Source organism: Myotis daubentonii, chromosome 8, assembly GCF_963259705.1.
Source record: "Myotis daubentonii chromosome 8, mMyoDau2.1, whole genome shotgun sequence".
NCBI lineage: Eukaryota > Metazoa > Chordata > Mammalia > Chiroptera > Vespertilionidae > Myotis > Myotis daubentonii.
The window spans coordinates 70,139,986-70,167,200 of record NC_081847.1 but is presented as its reverse complement, the minus strand read 5'-3'; the positions used below and the strand labels follow the sequence as shown (position 1 = coordinate 70,167,200).

The 27,215-nt window shown below is 48.5% G+C and overlaps 2 protein-coding genes, 1 long non-coding RNA gene and 2 pseudogenes across 4 annotated transcripts; all 5 read left to right on the top strand.

Moving 5' to 3' along the window:
• Positions 1–429: 429 nt before the first annotated feature.
• Positions 430–19,777, top strand: DNTTIP1 (deoxynucleotidyltransferase terminal interacting protein 1). 2 transcript variants are annotated; one of them, XM_059706927.1, is made up of 13 exons: positions 430–602; positions 1,174–1,244; positions 2,387–2,483; positions 6,815–6,913; positions 10,116–10,184; positions 10,420–10,476; positions 10,727–10,785; positions 11,905–11,950; positions 13,951–14,009; positions 14,098–14,158; positions 17,210–17,281; positions 19,261–19,316; positions 19,423–19,777. In XM_059706927.1, the coding sequence occupies exons 1-13, from the start codon at positions 498–500 to the stop codon at positions 19,559–19,561; spliced, it is 990 nt and encodes a 329-aa protein (XP_059562910.1). In that variant the 5' UTR covers positions 430–497; the 3' UTR covers positions 19,562–19,777. The 2 variants fall into 2 exon arrangements, with proteins under 2 accessions (XP_059562910.1, XP_059562911.1); XM_059706928.1 differs by having other exon boundaries at positions 471–602; positions 1,132–1,244.
• LOC132239895 (uncharacterized) lies at positions 6,924–9,816 on the top strand. The gene is made up of 2 exons (XR_009454179.1): positions 6,924–7,985; positions 8,215–9,816. It is a non-coding gene; the product is annotated as an uncharacterized LOC132239895 (long non-coding RNA).
• An 810-nt stretch (positions 19,778–20,587) lies between the features above and the next one.
• On the top strand, positions 20,588–24,122 carry UBE2C (ubiquitin conjugating enzyme E2 C). Its single transcript, XM_059706929.1, has 6 exons — positions 20,588–20,757; positions 21,184–21,211; positions 21,927–22,013; positions 22,617–22,821; positions 23,172–23,231; positions 23,871–24,122. Exons 1-6 carry the CDS (start codon positions 20,657–20,659, stop codon positions 23,927–23,929), a joined length of 540 nt encoding a protein of 179 aa, XP_059562912.1. The 5' UTR covers positions 20,588–20,656; the 3' UTR covers positions 23,930–24,122.
• A 1,690-nt stretch (positions 24,123–25,812) lies between these two features.
• Positions 25,813–26,670, top strand: LOC132239894 (small ribosomal subunit protein eS1-like; annotated as a pseudogene).
• A 37-nt stretch (positions 26,671–26,707) lies between these two features.
• On the top strand, positions 26,708–27,199 carry LOC132239080 (small ribosomal subunit protein eS1-like; annotated as a pseudogene).
• The last annotated feature ends 16 nt before the right edge of the window (positions 27,200–27,215 follow it).

The window sequence follows — 27,215 nt, the reverse complement described above, 5'->3', positions numbered from 1 at the left end:
AAATCAATAAAAATATATTAAAAAAAAAAAAAGACCCAGTGGGTGAGTGCTAGAGTTGCCCGGGGCCTCCTGTCGTGGGGGTTCCGTGTCCACTCCAATTCTGGGGGCTCAGTACAGGGCATATTAAAGTCTACAGTTTTCAAAGACTGAACTGCAGACGCTGCTGCATGAAACGCTCCCCTAAATTCCCCAACTTCAACCCTTGGAAACCTGCTCCCCTTTCTCTGCCCCGCACTTCAGACGGAGAACGATTCTTGACTGAACACCCCGAGTCCACACTTGCTAAGCGACCCCTCCCCGGAGCGAGCCCGCCTACCCACCCACTCAGACTAGGTCTCCAGGGTCTCCGGCTGGAAGCGGCAGTTGGTTCCCATGGTAACTCCGCTGTTCGCCGCGTCGCGCTTTCAGGCAGGCGCCCGCGCGTTCCAATGACGTCACGGGGCCACTTTCCGGCCCATTGGCAGAGTCGAGCTGGAGTTGTGAGGACCCGGGGCGCCATGGGGGCCACTGGCGACGCCGAGCAGCCGCGGGGACCCAGCGGGGCAGAGCGGGGCGGCCCGGAGCTGGGAGATGCGGGCGCAGCGGGGCAGCTGGTTCTCACGGTGAGAGTGCCCCGAGGGAGGCCGGGCGGCCTGGGCTCGGGCCGGCAGGGCCTCGGGTTCCCGGGACCCTAGCCCGCGGGCAAAAGAACGCGGAGGCTGGAGCTGCCGATGGGGGGTGGGCGTTTTTCTCATTCCGACGACCAGGATTCAAGTTCTGGTGCCGCCCTCCGCGCTAGGTGACGTGGGGCAGTCGGGTCAAGGCCCCGTTTCTTCTGTAAAGCGGAGGTGATGAGTGTCTGCCTCCCAAGGTGGTGGGGATGGGCTCGAAATGCGGCCAAGCGCCCAGCACACATCATCTGCCACCGGAGTAGGTCCTCGGTACACACTGGTTCCCTGCCTCCAGCCGGTCCTGGAAAGGTGGGGTCGGGGCTTTTGAGGCAGGAATCTCTCCCTGAGTTTCTCTTCCCTGGCAGGGCCTTCCAACCACTGCCCGCCCCGATCAACCGCAAGGGGGCAGAAGTGGTGAAAACACCTGAGAAGCAGGGCTGTCTGGGTTCAACTTCATACTCACCCTCCACCTTCACCCCAGTGTCACGGACTTCGGTGACACCTGCTCCCTTGGTCCCCACAGAATCCTTGGAACATAATGATAAAGCACCGGCAGGTGCAGCGAAGGGGCCGCCGCTCACAGATGACCACCAGGTGAGGCTGGCTCTGGACGGGACTTGCCTCCCAGGCACTGTCCTGGAAGGCAGCTTTGGGGCCCTAATGGAGGGCTGAGAAGAGATCGTCACGCAGTAGAAAGAGCACTGGGCTAGAAAAGAGGAGACTCAGGTTCTGTGGCTCTGTGTGGCCTTGAGCAAATCACTTCCCCCTCTGAATTCCTCTTCAAAATGAGGGGACCGGAGAGATGAAACAATGCCTAAGCCCAGCTGGGGTGGCTCAGTGGTTGAGCGTCAACCCATGAACCAGGAGATCACAGTTCAATTCCAGGTCAGGGCACATGCGGGGGTTGCTGGCTCGATCCCCAGTAGGGGGCGTGGTAGAGGCAACCAATCAATGATTCTCTCTCATCATTTATGTTTCTATCCTTCTCTCCCTCTCCCTCTCTCTGAAATCAATAAAAACATATTTTTTTAAAAGTGTGGCTAATAGCCCTGACAAGTTTGGCTCAGTGGCTAGAGCGTCAGCCTATGGACTGAAGAGTCCCAGGTTTGATTCCCGTGAAGGGCATGTACCTTGGTTGTGGGCACATCCCCAGTAGGGGGTGTGCAGGAGGCGGCTGATGGATGTTTCTCTCTCATGGATGTTTCTAACGCTCTATCCCTCTACCTTCCTCTCTGTAAAAAATCAATTACAAAAAAAAAAAAGTAAAACTAAATAATTACTTAAAAAAAATAGTGTGGCTAATAGTATCCATAGGGTACTATTACCCTGTGGTAATAGGGTAATAATTAATAAAAATTGTTATCATTAAATAGATAATAAGAGGGACAGGAGAGAGCACAAGATGAGCCTTTGAAATGCTGATTATATTTTTTGACCTGGATAGTGATTACATGGATGTTCACTAACACTGTTTGTTAATGTGTATAGACTTTTCTATATAAGTATTATATAGTATTTCATAACACTTTTAAAACAATACTCATTTTATAGAGTTATAAGATGAGATGAAGGCATGCATCTATGTAGTTTACAGAGAACCTGGGCACATAGCTAGTTTTCAGTAAAAACTATCCATTATTGTCATTAAGGGATCCTATGTCAATAACTAGCTGGGCAGACTAAGAAAGGATGTGTTTGGGATATGTCCCCTGACTGTGCCTCCCTCCTGAATGCAGTTTCACAGATCCTGCTATCTCCATGGACCTGCTCCGAGCTGTGCTGCAGCCTAGCATCAACGAGGAGATCCAGACTGTGTTCAACAAGTACATGAAGGTGAGGGGACACAAAAATAGAACATTAAACGGGAGAAAGACTCATGAGCAGTCTTTTCCTGCTTCACTGTCTCCCTGGCTCTCTCTGGTACACACAGATATCTAGAGTTTTCCCATTTTGAACCCCCGAGAACTTTTTTCTCTCTTTAGGGGTAATTTGAACACCTCTTTGGCCAAGCTATTGTGAGGAGGAAATGACTTAAGTGTAATGTGCTCAGAACTGTGCTTGGAACGTAACAGGTTGCTTTTATTATTTGTTTAATAATATCACCATTATTATTATTTAAATTCTTTTTCACCCTAGCCAGTTTTGCTCAGTGGATAGAGCATCAGCCTGCTGACCAAAGAGTCCCAGGTTCAGTTCTGGTCAAGGGCATGTACCTTGGTTGCTGGCTCCTTCCTGGCCCAGACCCTGGTTGGGGCTCGTGCAGGATGTGTTTCTCTCTCATCAGTGTTTCTCTCTGTCTTTCCCTCTCTCTTCTACTCTCCCTAAAAATCAATGGGAAAATATCCTCGGGTGAGGATTAACAACAACAACAACAACAAAATTATTTTCTAGGACCATAAATAAAGTTCTACATGATTCTACCTGAATGCCTCTCAGATGCTTCAAACCCAGCATATTCAGAACTGAACTCTGTTTTTCTTTCTAGACCTCCCCCCTCTTACATTTACTCATTCATTCAAGAAGTATTTACTGAGTGTCTCCCATAATGGCAGACACTATTCTAGGCACTGGGGATGTAGCAGTGAACAATATGGACAATGTCCTTGCCCTCTTTTAGCAAATTTGTACCTTGTTAGGGAATGCCAGAGAGAAGGGGAAGAGAGCGACCAATGGGGAACAGAGGTGCTATTTCGTAGATTGTGACGGGGAAAGTCCCATGATAAAAGGTCATTTAAGCAGAGATTTGAATAACGTGAGAAAAGAACAAGCCATGCAGAAAGGTGGGTGAGAAGCCATCCCAGCCGAGGGAACAGGCCAGAGGCCCTGAGACAGGACTGTGCTTGGCACATTGAAAGCACCCAAGTGGCAAGTGTGACCGGAACAGACTGAGCCAGGGGAGAGTAGTGGGAGAGGTGATCAGAGACATAACAGGGGCCCAGCTCATGCAGAACCTTGAAGCCATTGTAAGGACTTTGTGTTTTATTATGAGTAAAATAAAGCTCTTGGAGAGTTTTGAGCAGAGCATGTGATCTGAACTTTTTTTTTAAAATATATTTTATTGATTTTTTTTACAGAGAGGAAGGGAGAGGAATAGAGAGTTAGAAACATCGATGAGAGAGAAACATCGATCAGCTGCCTCCTGCACACCCCCTACTGGGGATGTGCCCACAACCAAGGTACATGCCCTTGACCGGAATCGAACCTGGGACCCTTGAGTCCACAGGCCCGCGCTCTATCCACTGAGCCAAACCGGTTAGGGCTGATCTGAACATTTTTTAAAGAGTTACTCTGACTGTTGTATAGAGAATATACTGCAGGAGGACCAGTTAGGAGACTTGACATGATAGTGGCGTAAGTGTTAGCTGTGCAAATGTTGGGAAAGAGTCCAATTCTTTATGTATTTTAAAAGTAGTGCCTGGCTGGTGTGGCTCACTTGTTGAACATCCCCCTATGAACCAGGAGGTCTCAGTTCGATTCCCAGTCAGGGCACATCCCCAGGTTGTGAGCTCAGTCCCCAGCAGGAGGCAGCCGATAGATGATTCTCTCTCATCACTGATGTTTCTGTCTCTCTCTCTCCCTCTCCCTTCCTCTCTGAAATCATTACAAATAATAAATAAATACATACATGCATGCATGCATCTATATGTATAAAAAGCCAGTGACCAGAACAACCGGTCGCTATGATGCCCACTGCAGCCAGCCAGCTGGCCCAATTCGGGGCAGGGCCCCCTGGCCAACCTCCCACAGCCCCTCCCCCCAGCTGGCCCCATCCCCCATTGGCCCACCCCACCCCAATTAGGGGTGGGGCTGGCTGGCACACTGCCCGCGGCCCTTTCCCCAAGCCGGCCCCATCCCCAATCGCCCCACCCTCACCCCAGCCAGGCCAGCCCCCATGGGGCCCTGATTGGAGATGGGGCCAGCAGCCAACCTCCTGTGGCCCCTCCCCCTGCCCGGCCAGCCCCCAATGGCCCCGATTCGGGGGTGGGCGGGCCTGCCAGCCAACCTCCCATGGTCCCTCCCCCCAGCCGGCCAGCTCCCCGCCCCCCAATAGGCCTCGATCACCAGGCAGGCCAAGGGACCCCCCCCATCTGGGCATGAATTTGTGCACTGGGCCTCTAGTACATAAATAAAATCCCTCGGTGACTTTCCACTGTCTCTGGGTAAAATTCAAATTCCTTATGGCATATATGGCCCAAAGTGATCAGACCCCAGCCACACACTCCTTATTCCCTGTCATTACTATCACTACTTTTTGTATGTCCCAGAATGCACCATGTATTCTCATACCTCCACACTTTTACACATGCAGAAATAATGAAGCCAGTAAGGGAAGGTTAGGCCAGGATTTAATCTGTGATTGCCTGCCTCCAAAGCCCTTTTCTTGTTGCTTATCCGAATAATGGATACCATGATTCAGGAACCTTCTCCCCTGGGCAAAGGCTGGATAAATACAATTTGTGGCACTAGGCTTCCCTCTTTATAGTCAATAAAGATACCTCTTATCGCACTTGTGTTCGGGCAAAGTACAAATAAATTGATTACATCACAGCTTTGATTTGACTTGACTTCATCTGATCACTTTGTTTGACTGTTCAGAAAAGATCCAGACTAGAAGGTCCTGGTTGAATCTGACTTTGTCCAATCTCAAAGGTACATCTGTAGGATGGGAGGTGTGGGGCCTGGCTAGGGTCTCAGGATACCAGCAGCTCCAACTGGGGGAAGGGAAAGCAGAAGGTTCCACCCCAGGTAAGAGGGAGAGCTTGAGCCTGAAAACTAGGTGATGTGAGGCCCCGAACAAGGCCTGAGAACACGTTCACAACGAGAGCCCAAGTCATGTCTCTAGGACAAAGTATTACTTAGATCCCTCAACTAGTCACCTTTCATGTCAAAAATATATTTTGCTATATGTCCTTACTGTGATTTTTTTTTCTTACTGTGATTTTTAATATTTGCATATTTATGGTATGGGCTGTGCCATAATTTATTTAAGTTATACCTAGACATTTAAGTTATTCTTTGATTTTGCACTATTTACACATTAATGCTGTAATGACCATCCTTTGGGTCCCTCTGTGATTATGCTCCTCCTTAAATGAGGATAGAGTGGGGAAATGAACCTGGAATATGAGTCTAAATCTGTCTGATCTCAAAGCCATACTCAGAATCACTTTTCCCTTCTGTATGAGATATGGTAAAAGCTTCTCTTCTATTTATTTCTTTGTGTTTAACCCATTTAACAAAAGTACAAGAGAACAGATTCACTTTTTTAAAAAAAACACATTTTATTGATTTTTTACAGAGAGGAAGGGAGAGGGATAGAGAGTCAGAAATATCGATGAGAGAGAATCATCGATCAGCTGCCTCCTGCACACCCCCTACTGGGGATATGCCCGCAGCCAAGGTACATGCCCTTGACCGGAATCGAACCCGCGACCCTTGAGTCCACAGGCCGACGCTCTATCCACTGAGCCAAACCAGCCAGGGCACAAATTCACTTTTATTTACTTTTCAATAAGTTTAAATCCTAGAGCATTACACGGATTCTGTGTCCCAACAGGCTTAACAGAAAGGTTGCTTCAGAATTGGGCAGGAGCCACGCCACTGTTTCCATGAGCAGAGTTCCTTTCCACAGATGACTCTGGCTTGCTTTGGTTTGCCACCAGGAGTCACTGTTCTTAGCTGTACACATAAGCACATCTCTTGCCTAGATAGTATTCTTGAGCATAAACACCTACAGTTTTAGGAAGAGCTGTGTGTGCCGCCTGGTTCCAGAAACCCTGCTCGTAGCCAGCAAAAATGGCCTTGGACCATAGCCTTCCAGACATATTTGTCATTTTAGAAGTCCTGTTCCCAGCAGACTTCCTCAGGCTCCAAGATGGTGGAGATAGATAAAAGCTTCTCTTTTTATATATTTTTATTTTTGAGAAAGAGAGAGAAAGAGAAGGAGAGGGAGGGAGACACATCAATGTGAAAATGAAACATTGGTCGGCTGCCTCCTGCATTGCCCCCAACCTGGGATCTATCCTGCAGTCCAAGCAGGTACTCTGACTGGGAGTCGAACAGCACCTTTTGGTGCACAGGATGACACCCGACCAGTTGAGCCACACCAGCCAGGGCTAAAGCTTTTCTTTTATCTTCAGTTTGCTCTTTGTACTTCTCCCTAGTTCTTCCAGAAGGCAGCACTGAATGTGCGAGACAACGTTGGGGAGGAAGTGGATGCAGAGCAGCTGATCCAGGAGGCCTGTCGCAGCTGCCTGGAGCAGGTGAGACCAAATAGGACCAGAGATGTAGGCACAGGGCTTAGCCCTGGGATCGCCACTAAGAAGTGTGATCCCATCCTCAGTGGGGGATGCTGGAGAAGCCACTTACTTCCAGGTAGGGCTTGGCGGTGTTGCTGACAGACGGGGAGGAAAATCGTTACTATATGCCAGGTATTGTGATAAATGTTTTCATATCATTTGTTCATTTACATCTCAGAAGAAACTCTTTATGGAAGACATATTTTAATCCCTAATTTACAGATGAAGAAATTGTGGCTTAGAACAAGCAAGAGTTAGAATAGCTGAGGCCCATCTCACCTCTGCAAGTACTTGGGACTTGATCCTTGAAGTTGTCACAGCCCCTGGGGACTATCACCCTTTCTGCCTCCCTGCCTCTCAGGGTGTGGTCAGGAGGCATGACATCAGGTTTATAAATGGCTGTGTTCCCAAGATAGTAGTGAACCTGTTTGCATGTGTCAGCTGCTGTTATTAATAGAAATTGTCAGCATCACCCAGACTCTGCTTGACTGAAACCATTAGCTGTCAGAGATGGAAATTTCTTCATAATCAAAGCCACAAAGGCTGGTTTAAGTTCATGTCTATAAGGGTAATTTTCATAAGAAGAGTGGCTGGCAAAAAAAGAAGAAGAGGATTGTCTGGCTAGCTGCTCAGACACAGCCTCGGAAAAAGAGCAAGATCGGGGCCTGGGCCTCAGCTCTGAAAGGGCAGAAGAACTCCGTGCTGTCAGTGAGAGCTTACTCGCTTCTTGGTGGCATGTGTCACAGTGAATCATGTCATGTTTCTTAGAACGCTCCCCTCTTGGCTCCAGCCTCATTGACCATACCCCCTCAGCTTCCTGGGCCAGCTCCTCTTCTCTACCTGACCTCTGGCTATTGGTGCACTCCTGAGTTCAGTCCTCGGACCCCTCCTCTTCTGTGGCCCATTCTCATTCTGGGCTTTGAAGCCTAAAAATTTAACTGCTGAGGATTCCCAAATGTATGTCTCAGCCCTGAGCTACTTCCTCCATTCTATTCTCACAGCATCCAGATCCATCCTTTTAAAGATGAATCAAATTGTCTCACTCTCCTTTTTTTAAAATATATTTTATTGATTTTTTACAGAGAGGAAGAAAGAGGTATAGAGAGTTAGAAACGTTGATGAGAGAGAAACATTGATCAGCTGCCTCCTGCACACTCCAAACTGGGGATGTGCCCGCAACCAAGGTACATGCCCTTGACCAGAATCGAACCTGGGACCTTTCAGTCCGCAGGCCAACGCTCTATCCTCTGAGCCAAACCGGTTAGGGCTCACTCTGCTCTTTAAAACATGTTAATGACTTCACTTTGCAGGCAAAATAAAACCCTCATGCCTTGCCGTGACCCACAGAGCCCTATGTGGACTGGCTCCTGCCTCTTAGACGTCACCTCCTCCCACCTGCCCTATTGACTGTATTCTAGCCATACTGAACTCCTGCTTCTCCAGCACACCAACGCGGGGCCTTTGCACTTGCTGCCCTCACTGCATCACGTGCTCTTCCCTTAACTCTACATAGCTGGCTCCATCTAAAGTAGCCCCTTCTCACTTCCTTCCCCACCTCCAGTTACTCTCTATCACTTCACGTGTTTATTTCCACTCTTTATTTCAACTTGAAATTATTAATAATTCGTTTGTTTATTTTCTGCCTCCCTTCCCCCCAACTCTGCTAAAATCTTGAGTTTTATAAAATTGAGGCCTGATCTTGTTCACTGCTGTATTCCTAGCCCTAGAATATGATTCTTAATATTAGTACATTAAGTATTTGTAGAATGATTGCGAGAGTAAGTGAATGAATGAATGAACAAACAAATGAGAACAAATGGCAAACAAATAAGCAGCGTTCCTGCTCTCATAGTTAAGTGGACAGGTATGAAATGTCACGTGTGCGTGGAGACTTGTGCACTCTTCACTTCTGGAGGAGAAAATCACAGGGTTAATTTCAGACCTAGCGCATTGGGTCATCCATGCGTAGACACGGGCAGGCTGATATATAAGTCCAGAGCACGAAGCGGAGGCGACAGCTGAAGATAAAAAAATTGCAGTCATCAGTTTATAGATGTTAATTGAAGCTGTGAGCATAGATGAAAGCAGACAGAATACCTAATGAAAGAGGACAGAGTGAAAAGAACCAGATCTAGGAGGACGAGCCAGCAAAGAAGGCTAAGAGAGAGCGGCTAGAGAAATAGAAAAACCAGGGAAGTGTGGCCGCAGGAGCCAGTAGAAAAGTGTTTCCGGAAGGAGGCAGTGCTCAGGGCTCTCAAGTGCTCCTCCTCATCCACACGTCAGCTCAGGCTGCCTTCTCAGCAAGGCCTTCCCTGATCACCTGCTTCACGGAGCCCTCCCTTCTGGCGATTCTCTTGTCACATCTGTCTGTGGGGTTTTTTCTTGAGAGCATTTATCATGATCTGAGTCAGCTTGTTTATATGTTTATTTATTGGCTTATTATTCCCATACCCACAGAATATAAGCTGCACAAAAGTAAGGACCTTACTGTGCTATTTCCTGCTGCTTCCTCAGCCAGTTACCTCCTAGGCACCTAATATTATTAAATGAAAACAGCAGCTTCCTGAGGAGTATATAGTATATCAATGCATTTAGTTAAAAAACACACATAGTATATATTTACATCGAAAAAAGTGAGGAAGAGCCCTAACCGGTTTGGCTCAGTGGATAGAGCGTCTGCCTGCAGACTGAGGGGTCCCAGGTTTGATTCCGGTCAAGGGCATGTACCTTGGTTGCGGGCACATCCCCAGTAGGGGGTGTGCAGGAGGCAGCTGATCAATGTTTCTCTCTCATTGATGTTTCTAACTATCTCTCTCCCTTCCTCTCTGTAAAAAAAATCAATAAAATATAAAAAGAAAAAGAAAAAAGTGAGGAAGAATTTACATTGAAATGTTAACAGTATTCTGTGGTTATTGAGATGTCAGGTTTGATTTTTTTTTTTTTTTTTTTTTTACATTTTCTAGTTTTTCAACAATGATCATTAATACTGAAGTGGGGGAGGCGGGGCGGGGCGTGGTTAATGAATATGTGCTTATGTGCATATCCTGGAGTGCCTTTGTACTGACCATGAAACAGCTGTCACCCAGTTTGGAGTATGTCTCTAAAAATGAAGGCAGAGAGACTTCCCACCAAAACAGTGACTGTTAACACAATCTTTTCCTTTCAGGCAAAACTACTGTTCTCAGATGGAGAAAAAGTTATACCCAGATTGACCCATGAGCTTCCAGGGATAAAGGTCAGAGTCACTGTCCTGGGGCTCAAAAGGGGACAATGACCAGGAGGCAGGGGCATTCCGTGTGCCACCCATTTGTAGGACCAGGTCCAAATAGCATCCTGCTGGGAGGGTTTCTGAGGCCTGGCTCAGGGAGGGGGTGGAGGAGGTGGTCCAGGGGCCCTGTCTTCTGCAATCCCAAGGAACCTGCAGCCCCCAGATACTGGCCTACCACTGGTTCCCTTTCCTTTTTCTGCAGCGTGGTCGGCAGGCAGAAGAGGAAGGTACCCATCGAGGAAGTCCCATTCCCAAAAAGGTAAACCACCCCACGTTTTCTGGCTGGGCAAGGCCTTAGCCCCAGGGAGGGTGGTTGGCTTCCTCAGTGCAGCCTGGGGCCTTTCTAGCATGAGAGGCAGGAACCCTGGAAACACTCGCTCTTCCTGTTCACTCTCAAGCACCATTTTGTCTCTTTGGAAAAACCATCTCCACCAGGGACCCTGGACCTGCCAATAGGGTGGGGTGGGGCTTCCACAGGGTCAGGCTCTGACAGTTGTTCTTTGTGGCAGAGGAAGGGACGGCCTCCTGGACACATCCAGTCAAATGACCGGGCAGCCCCTGGCATGGTGTGAGTAGGGACCAATAGAGCTGAAGGGAGGAATGGGAGGGAGTGGGCCTGGAGGAAAAGCGGCCAGAGTTCTGTCCCTGTAGAAGTGAGATCTGTTTAAGTCACCATGGAGGAGGGTCACCCGGGTTTGGGGGGTAGGAAAAGAAAGCAGCAAGGAGGAGGGTGTTTTATCCTGCTTTTGCCCCAGAACAGTTCAGCCAGCTTCATTAAACACCAGACTTTCTTTGTTGGTGGTATATATTGAATGTTTATAATGTGCCGTAACTGGTCTAAACTCCTTACATATGTACTTTTTAATCCTTACATCCACCCTCTAATGAAGGTATAATTAATTAATTTTGCAGATAAGGAAATAGACTCAGAATTATTTGCCCAACATCATATAGCTTCTAAGGGGCAAAACTACTCCATTCCCTCTAGGATGGCATTTTCAAAGATTTTTAAAGCAACAGAATCATATATATATATCCCCCCCCCCCCCCAGAGAGAAAGGGAGAGGGAGAGAGAGAGAGAGAAACATCAATGATGAGAAAGAATCAGTGATGGTTTGCCTCCTGCATGCCCCCTGGTGGGGATTGAGCCCGAAACTCGGGCATGTGCCCTTGACCGGAATCGAACCCAGGACCCTTCCGTCCACAGGCTGATGCTCTATCCACTGAGCCAAACCAGCTGGGGCCAGAATCTTTTTTCAAACAAAACTTTACATGGAAGCCCAATATTTAAAGCAGATAAAGCCTTATTGGTCTGGTTAAAAGCGATGGGGATAGCTGGTGCCCTGGCTTAGGAGATGGAGTAGTAGTCATCATCAGACCTAGATTTGTGTCCCACCTGAGCAAGTTCATGCCTCACTAACACAACAGCATTGCTGTTGGAATCTCCTTTTGACAGATGAGAACTGCAATTCAAAGAGGTTCTTGGACTTGATATCAGATTTAGTCCTAGGATGGCTTCTAGTCCAGTGCTTTTCTCCCCTTGTGCCTCCTCTAATGGGTTACCTGGAAGAAGCACACTCAGGGCTAAGGTGAGAGTGTAGGGGCAACTCCCACCACCAGCATCAGGCTTTCAGCCAATCCTGGACCTGAACTCAGAGCAGTCACCTTTCTTCTGTCCCCCAATCAGGTGGAAACCAAAATCCTGTGAACCAATTCGCCGAGAAGGCCCCAAGGTATGACTGTGTGGGCATGGCAGCGACCTCCATCCTAGGGGGAGACTCAGTCAAGGCTCTGGGCCCAGCAGGAGGGATAGAGGCTGGGGTGGTGAAGGGTGTGTGCATGCCATTCCAGAGCCATCTTACCCCTTCCCCTACCCATAATGCTGGCCTCCAAGAAGGAGCCCAAGCAGGGGTTGGAGTTAGAGGTAAACGAAGGGAAGGCTGAGTCTGCTGAAGCCTTCTCCTTGTCAGAGCTCGTGATGTTTCCAGTACTTAGTATGTGACAGGCACGGCCCTCAATCTTCGCATGGCTTCTCTCATTTAATCTTTACAACAGCCTCGTGCAATACATTCTGTTACCCTTCTACAGTTGAGGAGCTTCCTTTCCTGCCAACTCCCTGTGGGCAGAAATTATATTTTATTTAGTTATCTTGGGTGCTTAATACACTTGAGTGTATGCTAAGGCTTAGGGACTTGCTCACAGTCACATACTAGTAAGTGGTAGAGCCAAGTCTCAAACATAAGATCCGTCAACACCAGAGTTTGTGTTGTTAACCATTAGCCTCTGTTGCCTTCGGAACATTGTTTACAAGCCCTTTTAGCAGTAGAATCCTCTCTTTACGTAAAATCACATGTGGAAGCCAGGAAGGGAGGTGAAAGCTCCACTGTCCTGGTTGAGGCTGCCAGTATAAATGGCCCACCTCTTGTCGTGCTGGCCCTTTGCCTTCACACAGCGACCACACCTTTCTTCTAAAACTCTGCTCCCTTAAAGCAGGTGGTCCTGCGTTCTCCTGGGTCTTTCCGGTCTTTCTGTTCCTCCCAAACATCTTTCTCTCTTTTGGGAGTTCTTGCTCAGCAATGACCCGTACAAAGGGCATTTCCCAAAGTTCCCTCCTTGGCCCACTTCTCCATCTAGTTCCTCTCTGGATGATCTAAATAATTCACTCCTGTGGTTTCAAGGACCAGTGTACTAAACCTGCCATACTTCTTGGTTTGTCCCACATTCCCTTTCTAGTTTAAAACTTGTATATCCCACTACCTACTAGATCTCCCTGCCTGGAATTTCCGTGGCATTTCAAACTCAGATATCCAAAATGGATATCAGAGTCTTTCCTCAGCTGTCTTTTATGGTCTCTACTTTAGTCATCTTTGCCTCTTCCTCTCCTTCCACCCTGGGTGCTTCCACCTCCTAAATATATCATAGTTGCTATTCCCTCCTCTTCATCCTTACTGCTATCCTGGCTCAGGCCCTCATCTTCCTTCAAAACTGAGCTGTCCCCCTGCCTGTAGTCTGCCACTTCACATCCAGAAGCCGCACTGCAGAAGAGTGAGCTGTCTTTAAAGCAGATCTGCTCCTCCGTGCAGAGGCCCTCAGTGACTCCCCATAGCCTCCAGAATGAGCAAATGTACTAGGGCCTTCAGCCCTCTCTGCTTCTCTCTCCAGCCTCATTAATTGCCACGCCCTAATTTGTGCTCTCTCTTTTAGCAACACAGAATGATTTATAGTCTCTCCAGGTTCCCACACCAGCTCTCACCTGCCTTTCTTCCTCCCAGCTACCCTGTATAACTTGTGCTCATCCTTCCAGAATCAACTTGCCAATTACCTCTTTAAGGAAGCCTTCTTGTTTTCCTTCTCTTTGGCACCCCTCCCACCTACACTCGCCTGTATATCATTGCCCATCTCATGATGGTATAATTATCTATACCAAGCATGTCAAACTCACGGCCCGCGGGCCACATGCCTCGTTTATTTGGCCTGTGTTAGCCTTTGAGTTTGACATGCTTGATCTATACACATAAGTCTGTAGACCCTGAAAAACAGAAACTATCTTACTTATCTCTTTATCCCCAGTATCTAGCACAGGGCCTAGCATAGTGTAAATATTCAGTTTCTTGAATCAACTCTTTTGAATAATGGAATAAGGGTGGTGTTGGTAGACGGGAGGGAGAGGAATGTTTCTTTCCTGCCCATCAGATAAACCTCACCCTCACCAGCCTGTCTATTTTTTGCGTAGTGGGACCCAGCTCGGCTGAATGAATCTACCACCTTTGTGTTAGGATCTCGAGCCAACAAGTAAGTCTTAGAGCTTTGGCACTGAGGAAGGAGTCCACCCCTAGGACTACAACTGCTGGAATCCTTACACTTGTCTGTTATATTTCAGAGCCCTGGGGATGGGGGGCACCAGAGGGAGAATCTACATCAAGCACCCACACCTCTTTAAGGTAGGTGAGAGCTGGGGGTCAGGCAGGCCATTGCAGGGGAATATGTGACATTGGGAACTATACACGGCACAGAGAAGCTTGGGGCAAATACCGATCTGGGAGTCAAGGTATCTGGGTTCTAGTTGCCCCGACCTTACCTTTTATAATTTATATAACAACTCTGTGCCTCAATAATAGCTTCTTGTCTTGTGTGTTTATTGTGTACCAAACCTGGTTTTATAGGTGCCACACTTACATTATGGAACTTCCTTTAAGATGGAATGGCTGAGAAAGGCTAAGTGACTTGCTCAGAATCACTCAGTAGTAACTAGTGAGTCAGGTCTGTCCTCAGCAAAACCTGAGCTCTTGCGCATGTTATTAAACTAGGTCTCCCTCGTTTTTTTTGGTTTTTTTTTTATCGTTAAACCTCATCTGAGGATATTTTACCATTGATTTTTTTTTTCTTTTAAGAAAGTGGAAGGGAGGGCAGGAGCGAGGGAGAGAGAAACATTGATGTGAAAGAGAGACATCGATTAGTTGCCTCCGAATGAGCCCTGACCAGGGCAGAGATCGAACCTGCTACCCTTGACTGGGAATCAAACCCATTACCCTTAGGTGCACAAGCCAGTGCTGCTTCATTTCATCATAATGGCTGTATAGAATTCATAGAATAAATATTCCATCATTTATTTCACTACTCCCCTGTTGTTAGATATTTAAGTTTTTTCCAACAGTTGCTATCATAAACAATGCTGCACAAAACAAACTTGTGTACATGTATGGGTGATTCTGAAGGGTAAATCCCTGGAAATGGGATTTTTCTGGGTCAGAAAATGCACACTTTTAAGTTTTTGACTAATGTTTATATTATACTAGAGGCCCAGTGCACAACATTTGTGCACTGGAGGGATGGGGGTCCCTCAGCCTGGTCTGCACCCTCTCACAGTCCGGGACTCCTCGGGGGATGTCCCCTCAGGGAGCGGGCCTAAGCCAGCAGTTGGACATCCCCTACGGGGGTCCTTAGTGCTGCTGCAGAGGCGAGAGAAGCTCCCATTACTGCACTCGTCAGCCATGAGCCTGGCTTCTGGCTGAGTGACCACCAGGGGGCAGCTCCTGCATTGAGCGTCTGCCCTCTAGTGGTCAGTGCACGTCATAGTGACTAGTCTTCTACTGTTTGGTTGATTTGCATATTAGCCTTTTATTATATAGGATGGGAGGTGAAATAATTATTCAAACTCAAAGTTAGTAACCATACAGATTTCCCAGTTGGTCTCTATTTCAAATGTTCTGCCTATTTTATAAAACCTATCTATATTGAGCACTTATTATGTGTCAGATACTATGTTTAGCACTTTTTATGCACAACTTTATTCTTTTTTTTTTTTTTTTTTTAAGAGAACATTTATTAAAGCTGGGGACAGTGAAACAAGAAAGGGCTGGGGAAGTGATCCTAGGATGGACTTCTTTGGTTCACTAAGAAGTCAGAGAAAAGGGGGCTTTGGGGACAGGTTTAGGGGGTTTGCCCAGGATGAATTGCCACTGGCCATTGTTGCCCTAATTGCAAGCCTCTTGGGGTCCCTTAAAGTTTAGGAGATGAATCCCTGTGGGGAAAGAAAGGGGGAAGGCTTGTGCGTGCAAGCAGGCCCATTTTACTTATTCTTAACAACTGCTGGGGTCCAACCCCAGCAGGTCCAGGGGTCCCCAAAGGTGTGGACGGAGTCGGCGAAGAAGGAATGACACAGAGACAGCGTTCAGTTGATCAGCAGCCTAGCCAGGATCTCTAGCCAAGTTCTGGTCAGGATCTCCAGCGAAGTTCTGGTTAGGATCTGCAGCCAGGTTCTGTGTGCATGTTCTCTTGCTAGTTTCTCCAGCCAGGTTCTGTAGCCATGTTCCCTCACTAGGTTCTCCAGCCAGGTTCAGTCACCAGGTTCTAGTCAGGTTCTCTTGCCATGTTCTATCCAGGTTCTGTAGCCAGGTTCTCTTGCCAGGTTCTGTGGCCAGGTTCGGTCTCTAGGTTCTTCAGCCAGGTTTTCTCGCTAGGTTCTGTCTCTAGGTTCTGTGTCCAGTTTCTGTCCAGGATCTTTTGCCATGTTCTCTCCAGCGAAGTTCTTCTGTCTCTAGGTACTGTGTAGGTTCTGTGTCTAGGTTCTCTGTCTAGGTTCTGTGTGTATTCTGTTGTCTTGTTACATCTGTATTTATACCAGTTGATTCCAGTCCTATCAATCTCTATTCCAAAGGTTAGGGCGTTTCTTATCTCCATTCCAGGGAGTAAAGATTATGTAGCTTAAGCGTGATTGTTTGTAGTTAAAGTGATTAATTACCTGCCTGGCACTTAGTTAAGGGGTTTTATTCCCTCCCTGACTTCAGGGAAAAATCCCTACCTGGGGAAACAACCTTTCTCAGAGAGGTGACCTTGGTTAAAACACATAGTGCCAAGAAGGTGAGCAAACATATTAAGAACAGTATGCCATATATGCCAGGTCCCTTGAAACAGCAAGGATGGACCGGCTCCTGACAAACAACAACCCTATAAGTATTAATACTGTCTTTTTCACAGATGAAGAAACTGAGTCTCAAGGAAATTACTGCCCAGGTTTATACTGTCTAATAAGTGGCAGAAACCAGACTTTAAACCTTTTTTGTGTAATTCCAAAACCAGGTTCTTAAATGTGATGCTATCCTTCCTTCCCCTGAGCATGAAGTGTCCTAGTTTTTGTTTTAGGAAATATGGTCACCGTAATAGTCATATGTTATAAGTTCCTCAAATCATTATTTCAGAGAGGAGTAGAGCTCTATAATAAGACTCAGACCCGTTGCCTGAGATGCTGTGTATTGAGAAACAAAGGGGTTGGGGAATTAGATGGTAACTAAATCTCTGGAAATTGGGTCCCGCTCCTGGTTTCCTGGGCTCAACTGCACTTTTTCTGAAGAGGTTGGTGAGCCCTCTGCATCCACCCAGCTAGGACAAGGACTTGTTCATAAGAACTGCTCAAGGGCCCGGAGTATGATCTGGGAGCAAATAAGGAAAGCCCCTCACACCAGGCTAATGTCTCCTGTGACTTCATCCCTCAGTACGCAGCTGATCCCCAGGACAAGCACTGGCTGGCCGAGCAACATCACATGCGGGCAACAGGAGGGAAGATGGTGAGCACTGTTCCCTCGTGCCACTGCCAAAGACCCACACAGCCCCAGGGTTCTGGCTATTGGTGGCAGCTTACCTCCAAATCTGAGAGATTCTCAAAGCCTGATGAGTGTAGAAAGGCAGGCATGTAAGGGCAGAGAGGGCCTGGTCCTTCATGCTGAACAGCAGGCTGGAATCCCTGGACTTCCTTTGCTGTCCCTAGGTCTCCCACACAGCACCCCCTCAGCCCCTCCTCACCTAATTCCTCATTCATAGCTTTTATTAGCTAAGCAGAAGAATGGCAGGTACAAGACACACTACTACTTCTCCCTTGTGCCTGTTGACAGATTTCACTCATCAATCACAACATTCTGCACCTGGCACCATTAAAGAATCTTTTCTCAACACAGTGCTTAGTCCCTCTGCGGGGATTGCTCCTATTAGAATCTAATGGCCTTGCAAACCAGTATGCCATCTCCTTTCTGGTATTGAAAGCTGTCTTTTATTTTACTGCTATATTTAGACCTATACCCCGTCTCAAAAAATAGGTGAGGGGGAGACAGGATCTAAAATTAGGCCATGAGCAAGAATAGTTTTTTGTTTTGTTTTGTTTTTATTGCTGACTTGGGAGGCCAGTGCACTTCTGGATTTCCAGCTCTAGGCCCCTCTCAAGAACACCTGGTCTGTTACAAAGTTTGCAGTGTCCTTAAGGTGACAGTCAAATGACCCAAGGGACACACAAGTAATTATTCCTGACCCTAAAACTAGAAAGACATGTCTCCCACAGAAGACTTTTTTATGTGATGAGCAACATCCTCTGTATGGGAAGCTCACAAGAGGGCTCTCGCCCACTGCAGCCCATGGCATTGTGCCAGCAGCCTTACGGGCCCCAAGGCAATCCAGCCCAGTTACTAGACAGTTTTCCCTTCTGCCACAAAGTTCAAAACCAAGTAATCTTGGTTCCCAGAGTTAACATAGCTTCCTCCAGTTTCCTTTTTGCCTGTATATTTCACTAGCTCTCTTGCCATTTTGTTATTAAGTACCTTGGGATCCTTTTTTATTTTATTTTTTAATATATTTTTACTTATTTCAGAGAGGGAGAGAGAGAGATAGAAATATCGCCGAACCGGTTTGGCTCAGGGGATAGAGCGTCGGCCTGCGGACTCAAAGGTCCCAGGTTCGATTCCGGTCAAGGGCATGTACCTGGGTTGCGGGCATATCCCCAGTAGGAGATGTGCAGGAGGCAGCTGATCGATGTTTCTCTCTCATCGATGTTTCTAGCTCTCTATCTCTCTCCCTTTCTCTCTGTAAGAAATCAATAAAATATATTTAAAAAAAAAAAAAAAAGAAATATCAATGATGAGCCCTAGCTGGTTTGGCTCAGTGTATAGAGCATTGGCCTGTGGGCTAAAAGGTCTCAGGTTCAATTCCGGTCAAGGGCATATGCCTAGGTTTCGGGCTCGATCCCCAGTGGGGGGCATGCAGAAGGCAGCCGATCGATGAGTCTCTGTCATCATTGATGTTTCTCTCTCTCTCCCTCTCCCTTCTTCTCTGAAGTCAATAAAAATATACTTTAAAAAAAGAAAAAAAAACATTGATGATGAGAGAGAATCATTGATTGGCTGCCTCCTGCATACCCCCTATTGGGGATGGAACCCACAACTGAGCATGTGCCCTGACTGGGAATCGAACCATGACCTTATGGTTCATAGGTCCACCCTCAACCACTGAGCCACACCAAGCCAGGATCAGGGTCCTTTTTTAAAAGAGGAGAAAGTTATAGTCACCAGTCTCCACTCCCCAACCCATAGTTCCTATTTGAGTGAAAGATTGCCTCTAGGAACTGTTCCCCAGACAGTCCCTATTTACTCTCCCCTACTAAGTTATAACTATGCCCCCCTCCCTTACAGCCCTTACATTAAGCAAATGTTTAATAATGTGTGGTTGAGTTACACAGAAATGAATCAAAGATGACGATCACTTCCCTTTGCTCCTGGTCCAGGCCTACCTCCTCATTGAAGAGGACATCCGGGACCTCGCTGCCAGCGATGATTACAGGTAAATCCAGATCTGTCCCCTACTCTCTCCCCTGCCTTACAGTACCCCCAGGATGAGCTGGGGCCTACATCCTGTCTTCAACTTTTTTCCTCAATGTCTTTGTCAGAGGATGCCTGGACCTGAAGTTAGAGGAGCTGAAATCCTTTGTCCTACCCTCCTGGATCATTGAGAAGATGCGAAAGTACATGGAGACTCAACGGACAGAGAATGAGCATCGTGCAGTTGAAGGACCTGCACAGACCTGAAGCCAGGTGGCCTGGCCACACTAGGCAGCCTTCCTCCTGACCCTCTTTCCCTGTGGCCGAGGCCACCACTGAGACTGCTCCCAGATGGATGATAAGCGGCATTAAGCTGTGCCTCACAGGGGTGATTCACTACAGGGCATCCCCAGACTGGCATGTACTTCTATATTTGTAAAGTCATTAGGATAAGAAGCAATTAAACAGTTTGTAATAAACACAGATGATGAGCCTGCTGTGTGTTCTGCCTTTGGGGGGCTGACAAAACATCAAGGACTCTAGAAGTGGGTAGCGGAAAGGGCCAGGTACCCTCTCCCACCCCAGGTTAGACCCAGGAAGGTCCTGCTGCCCCTCGTGCTTCATGAGATGACCCCGGGAATACCTTGCACACCTCCCCGTCCCTGTTTCTTATTTCTTCACCCAACTAAGGCATGGAAGTAGCAGAACATAAGGGGTGGCACCATGGTGGGTTCATGACAGACCAGAAGAAAATGCAGAGTGGCTTTCATTACCCCCATTTTATAAGTTATACACTAAATTATGTAGAAAGGCAGCATATGAACCTGTTTTCTAATAGGGAGTCCACTGCTAGATTGCCATCGGCCTCAAGTTGTTCCCCTCGCCATGGGCCCAGGACATAATGGGAGAGAGGCAGGGGTTCCGGGTTCCAGGAAGGGTACCAGGCAAGATTAGAGGCCCTCTCCCGGGTAGGGTTCCGGGCTGGGAGTGCTGGGAGTTGTGGCCCGTAACCGGCGATTGACCTAAAGGGGCACGTCCCACGTGGACTTTTTCTTAGCCCTTTAATGGTCGCCGTTTTCCAAAAGCCACCAATCCACTGCAGACTCGTTTTAATGGCAGCCTCTCCAGCCAATCGCCCGTCGGAATCAGGATTCCCGCGGCTCGGGAGTGGTGCGCTGGAGGGTGCGTCTAGCAGTTTCACCCTGACGGCCCTCGGAGCACCCCATTGGCTGGATCAAACCCAAGCGAGTCTCTGATTGGCCAGCGCCTCCGGAGCGTTCAATTCAAATGCGGGCGGGTGGGCCCGCAGCCTTGCAGTTACTGTCGAGTCCTCGAGTTCGCGTCGCCGCCAGCGCTGCCCGGATGGCCTCCCAAAACCGCGACCCAGCCGCCGCCAGCGTCGCCGCAGCTCGTAAAGGAGCCGAGCCCAGCGGGGGCGCCGCCCGGGGCCCGGTGGGCAAGAGGTGAGTGGTGCGGCGGGGAGGCCCGGCCTAGCACGCCCGGGCCGGTGGGCCCAGAGCGCAGGCTTCCAGGACCCGGTCGCCCCGGAACGACTGAGATATGGGAAGTTGGGGGGCACGCTAGGAGCTCGGGCCGCCCCTAGAGACCCCCCAAAGGAGGGTGGGAATTTCGAGGTCTGGGCACGGGAGGGACGCCGGAGGAGCGGTGGGGGCTCCGAGCGCTACAACAGCGCCGGAGGAGCCGGAGAGCGGGGCTCGCCAGGCCTCCCGTGGGAGTGGGGGTGGGGGGTGCCCCGAGCGGAGTCTCGCCTCAGCGAGGGGATCCTGGCAGCTCCTCCGGAGAGATGGCGGGGAGGGGATGGACCCGCTGAGCCCTGGCCCATCCGGACCATCCGGACTCCCAGGTGACTCCAGACGCTCTGTCCACAGGTTACAGCAGGAGCTGATGACCCTCATGGTGAGTGGCCGCCCGCCCGATGCCCAGCCAGTTGGTCCACCTGCCACTTCGCACTCCTCCCTCAGTGGCCTCCTTCCCCACCTCACGCTCTTTGCTAGACACGGAGTGAAGGGGTAAAACAATGAGTACAGTCTGCTCCCTTCTGGGAACCAGCTCATATACCTCACCGACACCTTTTTCCAGCAGTCCCCACTCCTAACCCCCTCTCCCCACAATGAAATTGTCTCTAAAATCGGTTCCCTGAAGCCCTAGGAGGCCTCGCCCTATTTCCCTGCCCTAGGCTTTAACCCCGCCCAGCTCTCCACCCTCCTCAGAGTGTCCACCCGCCCTTCCTGGAGATGCTTCCATCCTAGGTGTCCTTTCTCCACATCGACCCTGAATATTCCACGCAAATCCTTGTATGTCTGGCTCCCTAGTCCAGCAGGCTTTGCACAGGTAGGACTGGCACTCAGTCCCACGGTGAATGGAATTCCCAGCAACCAACAAGGCTGGGTGCAGGGAGCCTTCTGCTCCCCTGCAAAACCCCTCCCTCCCGCTGTAACCCCCACACTCCTCCCCAGGGGGCATGCTCAGCCCCCAGGAGCCTAAGCTCTTGCTCGGGAAAGCCTGTCACTTTGGTCTGAAGGCCTTATTTTGGATCAGAATGTGATGGGGTTAAGGGGTTTGCCCATTGTGCCAGAAGTGTTATCCCGAGAGCTCTGTGTTTCCTCCCCAGACGTCTGGCGACAAAGGGATTTCTGCCTTCCCTGAATCAGACAATCTCTTCAAATGGGTGGGGACCATCCATGGAGCAGCTGGCACAGTGAGTGTGGGGTTGGGTAGGGGAGTGTGATGCTGGGTCTGGGGAGAGGTGGGAGGTGAAATCATGCGCCATATCTGCTTCCAGCCATTAGGCCTGTGGGGCTCGCCCCTGTGCTCTGAGCCTTCGGTCCTGGTCCCCCCTTCTGTACAGCAAGAAGGTGGCTTTAAAGCAAGGTTGTCCATCTTAGATTCTCAGGGGCCCAGACAGCAAGGAGAAGAATGGAGGACAAGTGAGGACTTTGGCCAATGAGAGGGCACAAGTCTCATGACAGCAGCTTCCCGTTGCTGTTTATCTGGTTTAAGAGAAGTCAGGACTTCAAATCTGCCCCAAATCTCCCAATTTTTACATGTTAGCAACTAATATTCTAATTGGACTAAAAAGCAAGCTGTGGTAACCCACAGGGCACCAATTTACAACCCTTGGACCAAAGGATCCCTGATGTCCCCACCAGATGAGAGAAATTACCAGAACCAGCATAGGGGTTTGTCTTCTGTCAAGTCCTAGAAAAGCTAAAAGGTCCTAGCAAGGTCTTTATGTGGGGCTTGGGCTGGAATATGAGGTTCAGGGTGGCAAGCTTACTCCCGCCTCTTTCTCCAATGCCAGGTATATGAAGACTTGAGGTATAAACTCTCCCTAGAGTTCCCCAGTGGCTACCCGTACAACGCGCCCACGGTGAAATTCCTCACGCCCTGCTACCACCCCAACGTAGACACCCAGGGTAACATCTGCCTGGACATCCTAAAGGACAAGTGGTCTGCCCTGTATGACGTCAGGACCATCCTGCTCTCCATCCAGAGCCTGCTAGGAGGTGACTACTTTTTTTTTTTTTTTTAATATATTTTATTGATTTTTTTACAGAGAGGAAGGGAGAGGGATAGAGAGTTAGAAACATCCATGAGAGAGAAACATCCATCAGCGGCCTCCTGCACACCCCCTACTGGGAATGTGCCCGCAACCAAGGTACAGGCCCTTGACCGGAATCGAACCTGGGACTCTTCAGTCCACAGGCCGACGCTCTAGCCACTGAGCCAAACTGGTCAGGGCTAGGAGGTGACTTCTAAGACTAGCCCTCCTCCCCCTGCAACCGGGGAACCTGTCAGGACTCCCCCAGGCAGCCTCGTCTACCCCCTTGACCAATCTTGTTCTCTTCACCCACAGAACCCAACATCGACAGCCCGTTGAACACACATGCTGCAGAGCTCTGGAAAAACCCCACAGGTGGGTCCTTCCTCCGCCACTGGGTGACCCCTCCCCAACCTTGAAAGTCTCCCTCAAACAAAAAGGATCTCGGTGACTTGGGAAGCCGTTCCTCGCTCTGCCTTGGTGTTTCTGCTTTGCCTGCTTGATATAAAATCAGAAAATTGATGTGGGTTGAGGGACTTTAAAAAAAAATGTTAATACTCACCTAAGGATTTTTTTTTCATTGATTTTTCAGAGAGAGCAGAAAAGGGATGGGGGGTGGGGGGCAGGGAGACAGAAAAACATCAATGTGAGAGAGACACATAGATGGGTTGCCTCCTGATGGGCTGGGTATCAAGCCTGCAGTCCAGGTACCTGCCCTTGACTGGGAATCTGAGACCCTTTGGTGCACAGGCCAACGCTCTAACCACTGAGACCCTGGCCAGGGCAGGTTGAGGAGCCTTATAAATAGAAAGGCAAAGCTTTGTGAAAATGGCTTGATCACTAAGGCCCCCTAGTCCCTCCCCAGTGTCACAGGAAGCAGAGTCCATCCAGGAGATCTGACTGGGTGGGCAACAGAGGGAGAATCTGTTCTGGGAACTCCCCAAATTCCACCCCCCTTTGCATCCCTGCTGCCCTTCTCCCCATCACTCACCAAGATCTGCCTGTTCTCTTCAGCCTTCAAGAAGTACCTACAGGAAAACTACGCAAAGCAGGTCTCCAGCCAAGAGCCCTGACCTGGGCTGTCCAGCCTGTCTCCTTGTTCTGTCTTTTTACTTTTTCCTTGGATGGTCTGTCCTTGCCTTGATTTCTGTTTAGGACTCTGTCTTCAGCTGTGGTGTCATATTTGTTTTGTGTCTGTTTTTTTAAATTAAGTCTCTGGTTGAGCCCCTGTGATGAATATATTAAATAAATACATTTTGAATTTTGGGAGTGCTTTCTCTTTTTTTACAAGTTTCTGCGTTGTAATTACCCTAGAGTGGGGGCAGAGTCAGGCTCCTAGGATCTGGGCTCATGGCCCTGCTCCTCTCTCCAGGGAGAAGCGTTTGTCCTTCAGGATGTCCAGGCTGTAGGGCCAAGCAGTGGAGTGACTAGGATTTGTTCCTTTGTGACCTTAGTTTATGTCTCTACATATATTTCCTCATCTATAAAATGGGTGTCACAAAATGCCTATTTCTTTGGAGTTGTGACATGCACTAGAAATGTTAGTGACTATTGGGGCTGCTCTAGATGTGTTGCAGATGAGGCTGAACCAGTCTGGGGGTGGGGTGCAGAGGACCAGCCACCTACCTTATGACAGCAGATGCTCTGACCCTGAAAAAGAAGGCTCAAGTCACCCCACAGCAAGCCCAGGATCTGGAGAGGCAGCCACAGAAAGCCCCTTCCCTGTCAGAGCACTCAAGACAGCTCCTGACTCACAGATGGCCCCCATGCTCCAAGGGGGCTCATTCCCCTCCAGCTCCTCTATCCAGTGGCCCAGCCCCTCAGGCCATCCTTCCACTGGCCTGTGGATCCCTGGCCAGCTAGGACCCAGCAAAGGGAAGGAGGGGCTGAGGTGATGGATATGGCCCAGATCCTGCAAGATCAAGAGGACAGCATCTGGTGTACTCCAACATGGCCCAGGTCTCGGCCTCACCCAAACGGGTCAGCTCTGCCTGCAGCTGCTTGTGCAGGCCTGGGGGAGAGGACAACAGGGAGGCCCTTCTGGCAGCAGTTATCACCTGGAATTTGTTAGAAATGCACATTCTTGGCTCTCACCCACCCCTTTTCTTACTCCTGCTATCCCAGCCTCCTTTCTGCCCTCTAACCCCACCAAGCCACGTGTGAGAGTTGTCAGATCTGGTGGAACTTGGTGTCCTCACTCAGTTTCCTTATCTCTAAAATTGTGCTCCTAGCTCTTTAAAATACATTGTTATTGATTTCAGAGAAGAAGGAAGAGGGAGAAATAGAAACAAATGATGAGAGAGAATCAATTGGCTGCCTCCTGTACGCCCCCCACTGGGGATCGAGCCCACAACCGGGGCATATGCCTTTGACCAAGAATCAACTGGTGACCTCTTGGTTCCTGGGTTCCACTCAACCACCGAGCCACGCCTGGCTGGGCCAAATGCAAATTTTTATTTAGTTGGTCTGGAGTAAGGCTTGAGCTTCTACATTTCTCATCAGTTCCCAAGTGCTGTCATTGCTGTGGTCTAGCTCAGAGTATAGAGCAGTATTCTCCAGGAGTCTTGGCAGCACAGTTATCACCCGGAATTTGTTAGAAATACAAATTCTTGGCCCCAACGATCTCTCCTGGTGATTCTAATGCTTTCCAACTAGCAAATCACTCGGTTAGAGGATGTCTGAGAAGAACGGAGCTCAGAACCTGGCACTAAGATGGTCCTTAGTCAATGCTGGCCAAGGTGTGTGTATTTTTTAAAATTTTTTGATCCTCACCTGAGAACATGTTGAGAGAGAAAGTTGAAGAGAGAGAGAGAGAGAGAGAGAGAGAGAGAGAGAGAGAGAGAGAGAGAGAGAAACAGCTGTATGTGCCTCAACCAGGGATGGAACCCCAACCCAGGTATGTGCCCTGACCGGAATCAAACCAGCAACTTTTTGGCGCTCAACCCAATGAGCCATTCAGCTGAGCAAGGTGGACATATTTTTGCCTGCCTTGGGAAGCCTCCCCATCTGGTGCTGGATTACCGTGTTTGGTCCCCGAGATGGTCACGTGGCCTTACCTTGCAACAGTCACAAGGACCCAGCTCTACACTGTAGTTCAGGACCAGTCAGTGTTCCCTGGAATTATCACTAGAAGAAAGTGAAATTATTTCACTTATAAGGTTGCTAAAAGAGGAGGGAGCCAGCCGGAGTTGCTGGCGGAGACAGCTGTAGATGTAAGAAAAACAAGCAGAGACGAAGACCTGAGAGATGGGGAGAGGTGACACTGAGACTCTAGCCTCCAGCTCATACCTTGGCATCTCAGTTACATGAACCAACAAATCCCTTTTTGGTGTAAGTCAGTTTGATTTAGGTGGTTTACACTTTCAACAAGAAGCCTAGTACAGTTAGTCCAGGTATACTGACCTTTTGGCTCTTTGAGCAGCACCATGGCAGTGAGAAAGAACAAGTGCCTTACAAAAGGCAGCAAGAAGTTTGGAGCCAAGAAGAAAATGGCTGATTGATTTTCTAAGAAAGATTGGTATGATGTGAAACACCAGCTATATTCAATATAAGAAATATTGGAAAAACACTAGTCAGGAGAATTCAAGGAACCAAAATCACATCTGATTGTCTCAAGGTCCATGTTTTTGAAGTGAGCCTAGCTCAATGGTCAGCAAACTCATAAGTCAACAGAGTTAATATCAAGAGTACAACGATTGAAATTTCTTTTGAGAGCCAAATTTTTTAAACTTAAATTATATAGGTAGGTACACTGTTATTAACTTAATTAGGGTACTCCTAAGGCTTAGGAAGAGCCACGCTCAAGGGGCCAAAGAGCCGCAGTTTGCCAACCACTGATCAGCTAGGCCCTAGCTGATCTACAGAATGATGAAGTTGCATTTGAAAAATTCAAGCTAATTACTGAGGATGTGCAGGGCAAAGACTACCTAACTAATTTCCATGGCATGGATCTTACCTGTGACAAAATGTGCTCCATGGTCAAAAATGGCAGACCATGATTGAAGGCCATGTTGATGTCAAGACTACTGATGGTTATCTGCTCCATCTATTCAATATTGGTTTTACTGAAGAATGCAAAGTCATACTAGGAAGCCTCTTATAAGAGCTCAGCATTAACAGGTCTGCCAAATCCAGAAGATGCTGGAAATCATGACCCGAGAGATGCAGACAAATGACTTGAAAAAAGTGGTCAATAAATTGATCCCAGATAGTTTTGGAAAAGACAGACAAGCCTTGTCAGTCTATTTGTCCGCTCCATGATGTCTGTTAGAAAAGTCAAAATGCTGAAGAAGCCCAAGTTTGAACTGGTAAAACTCATGAAGATTCATGGTGAAGTGAGCTGATGTATTTGAACCCCAA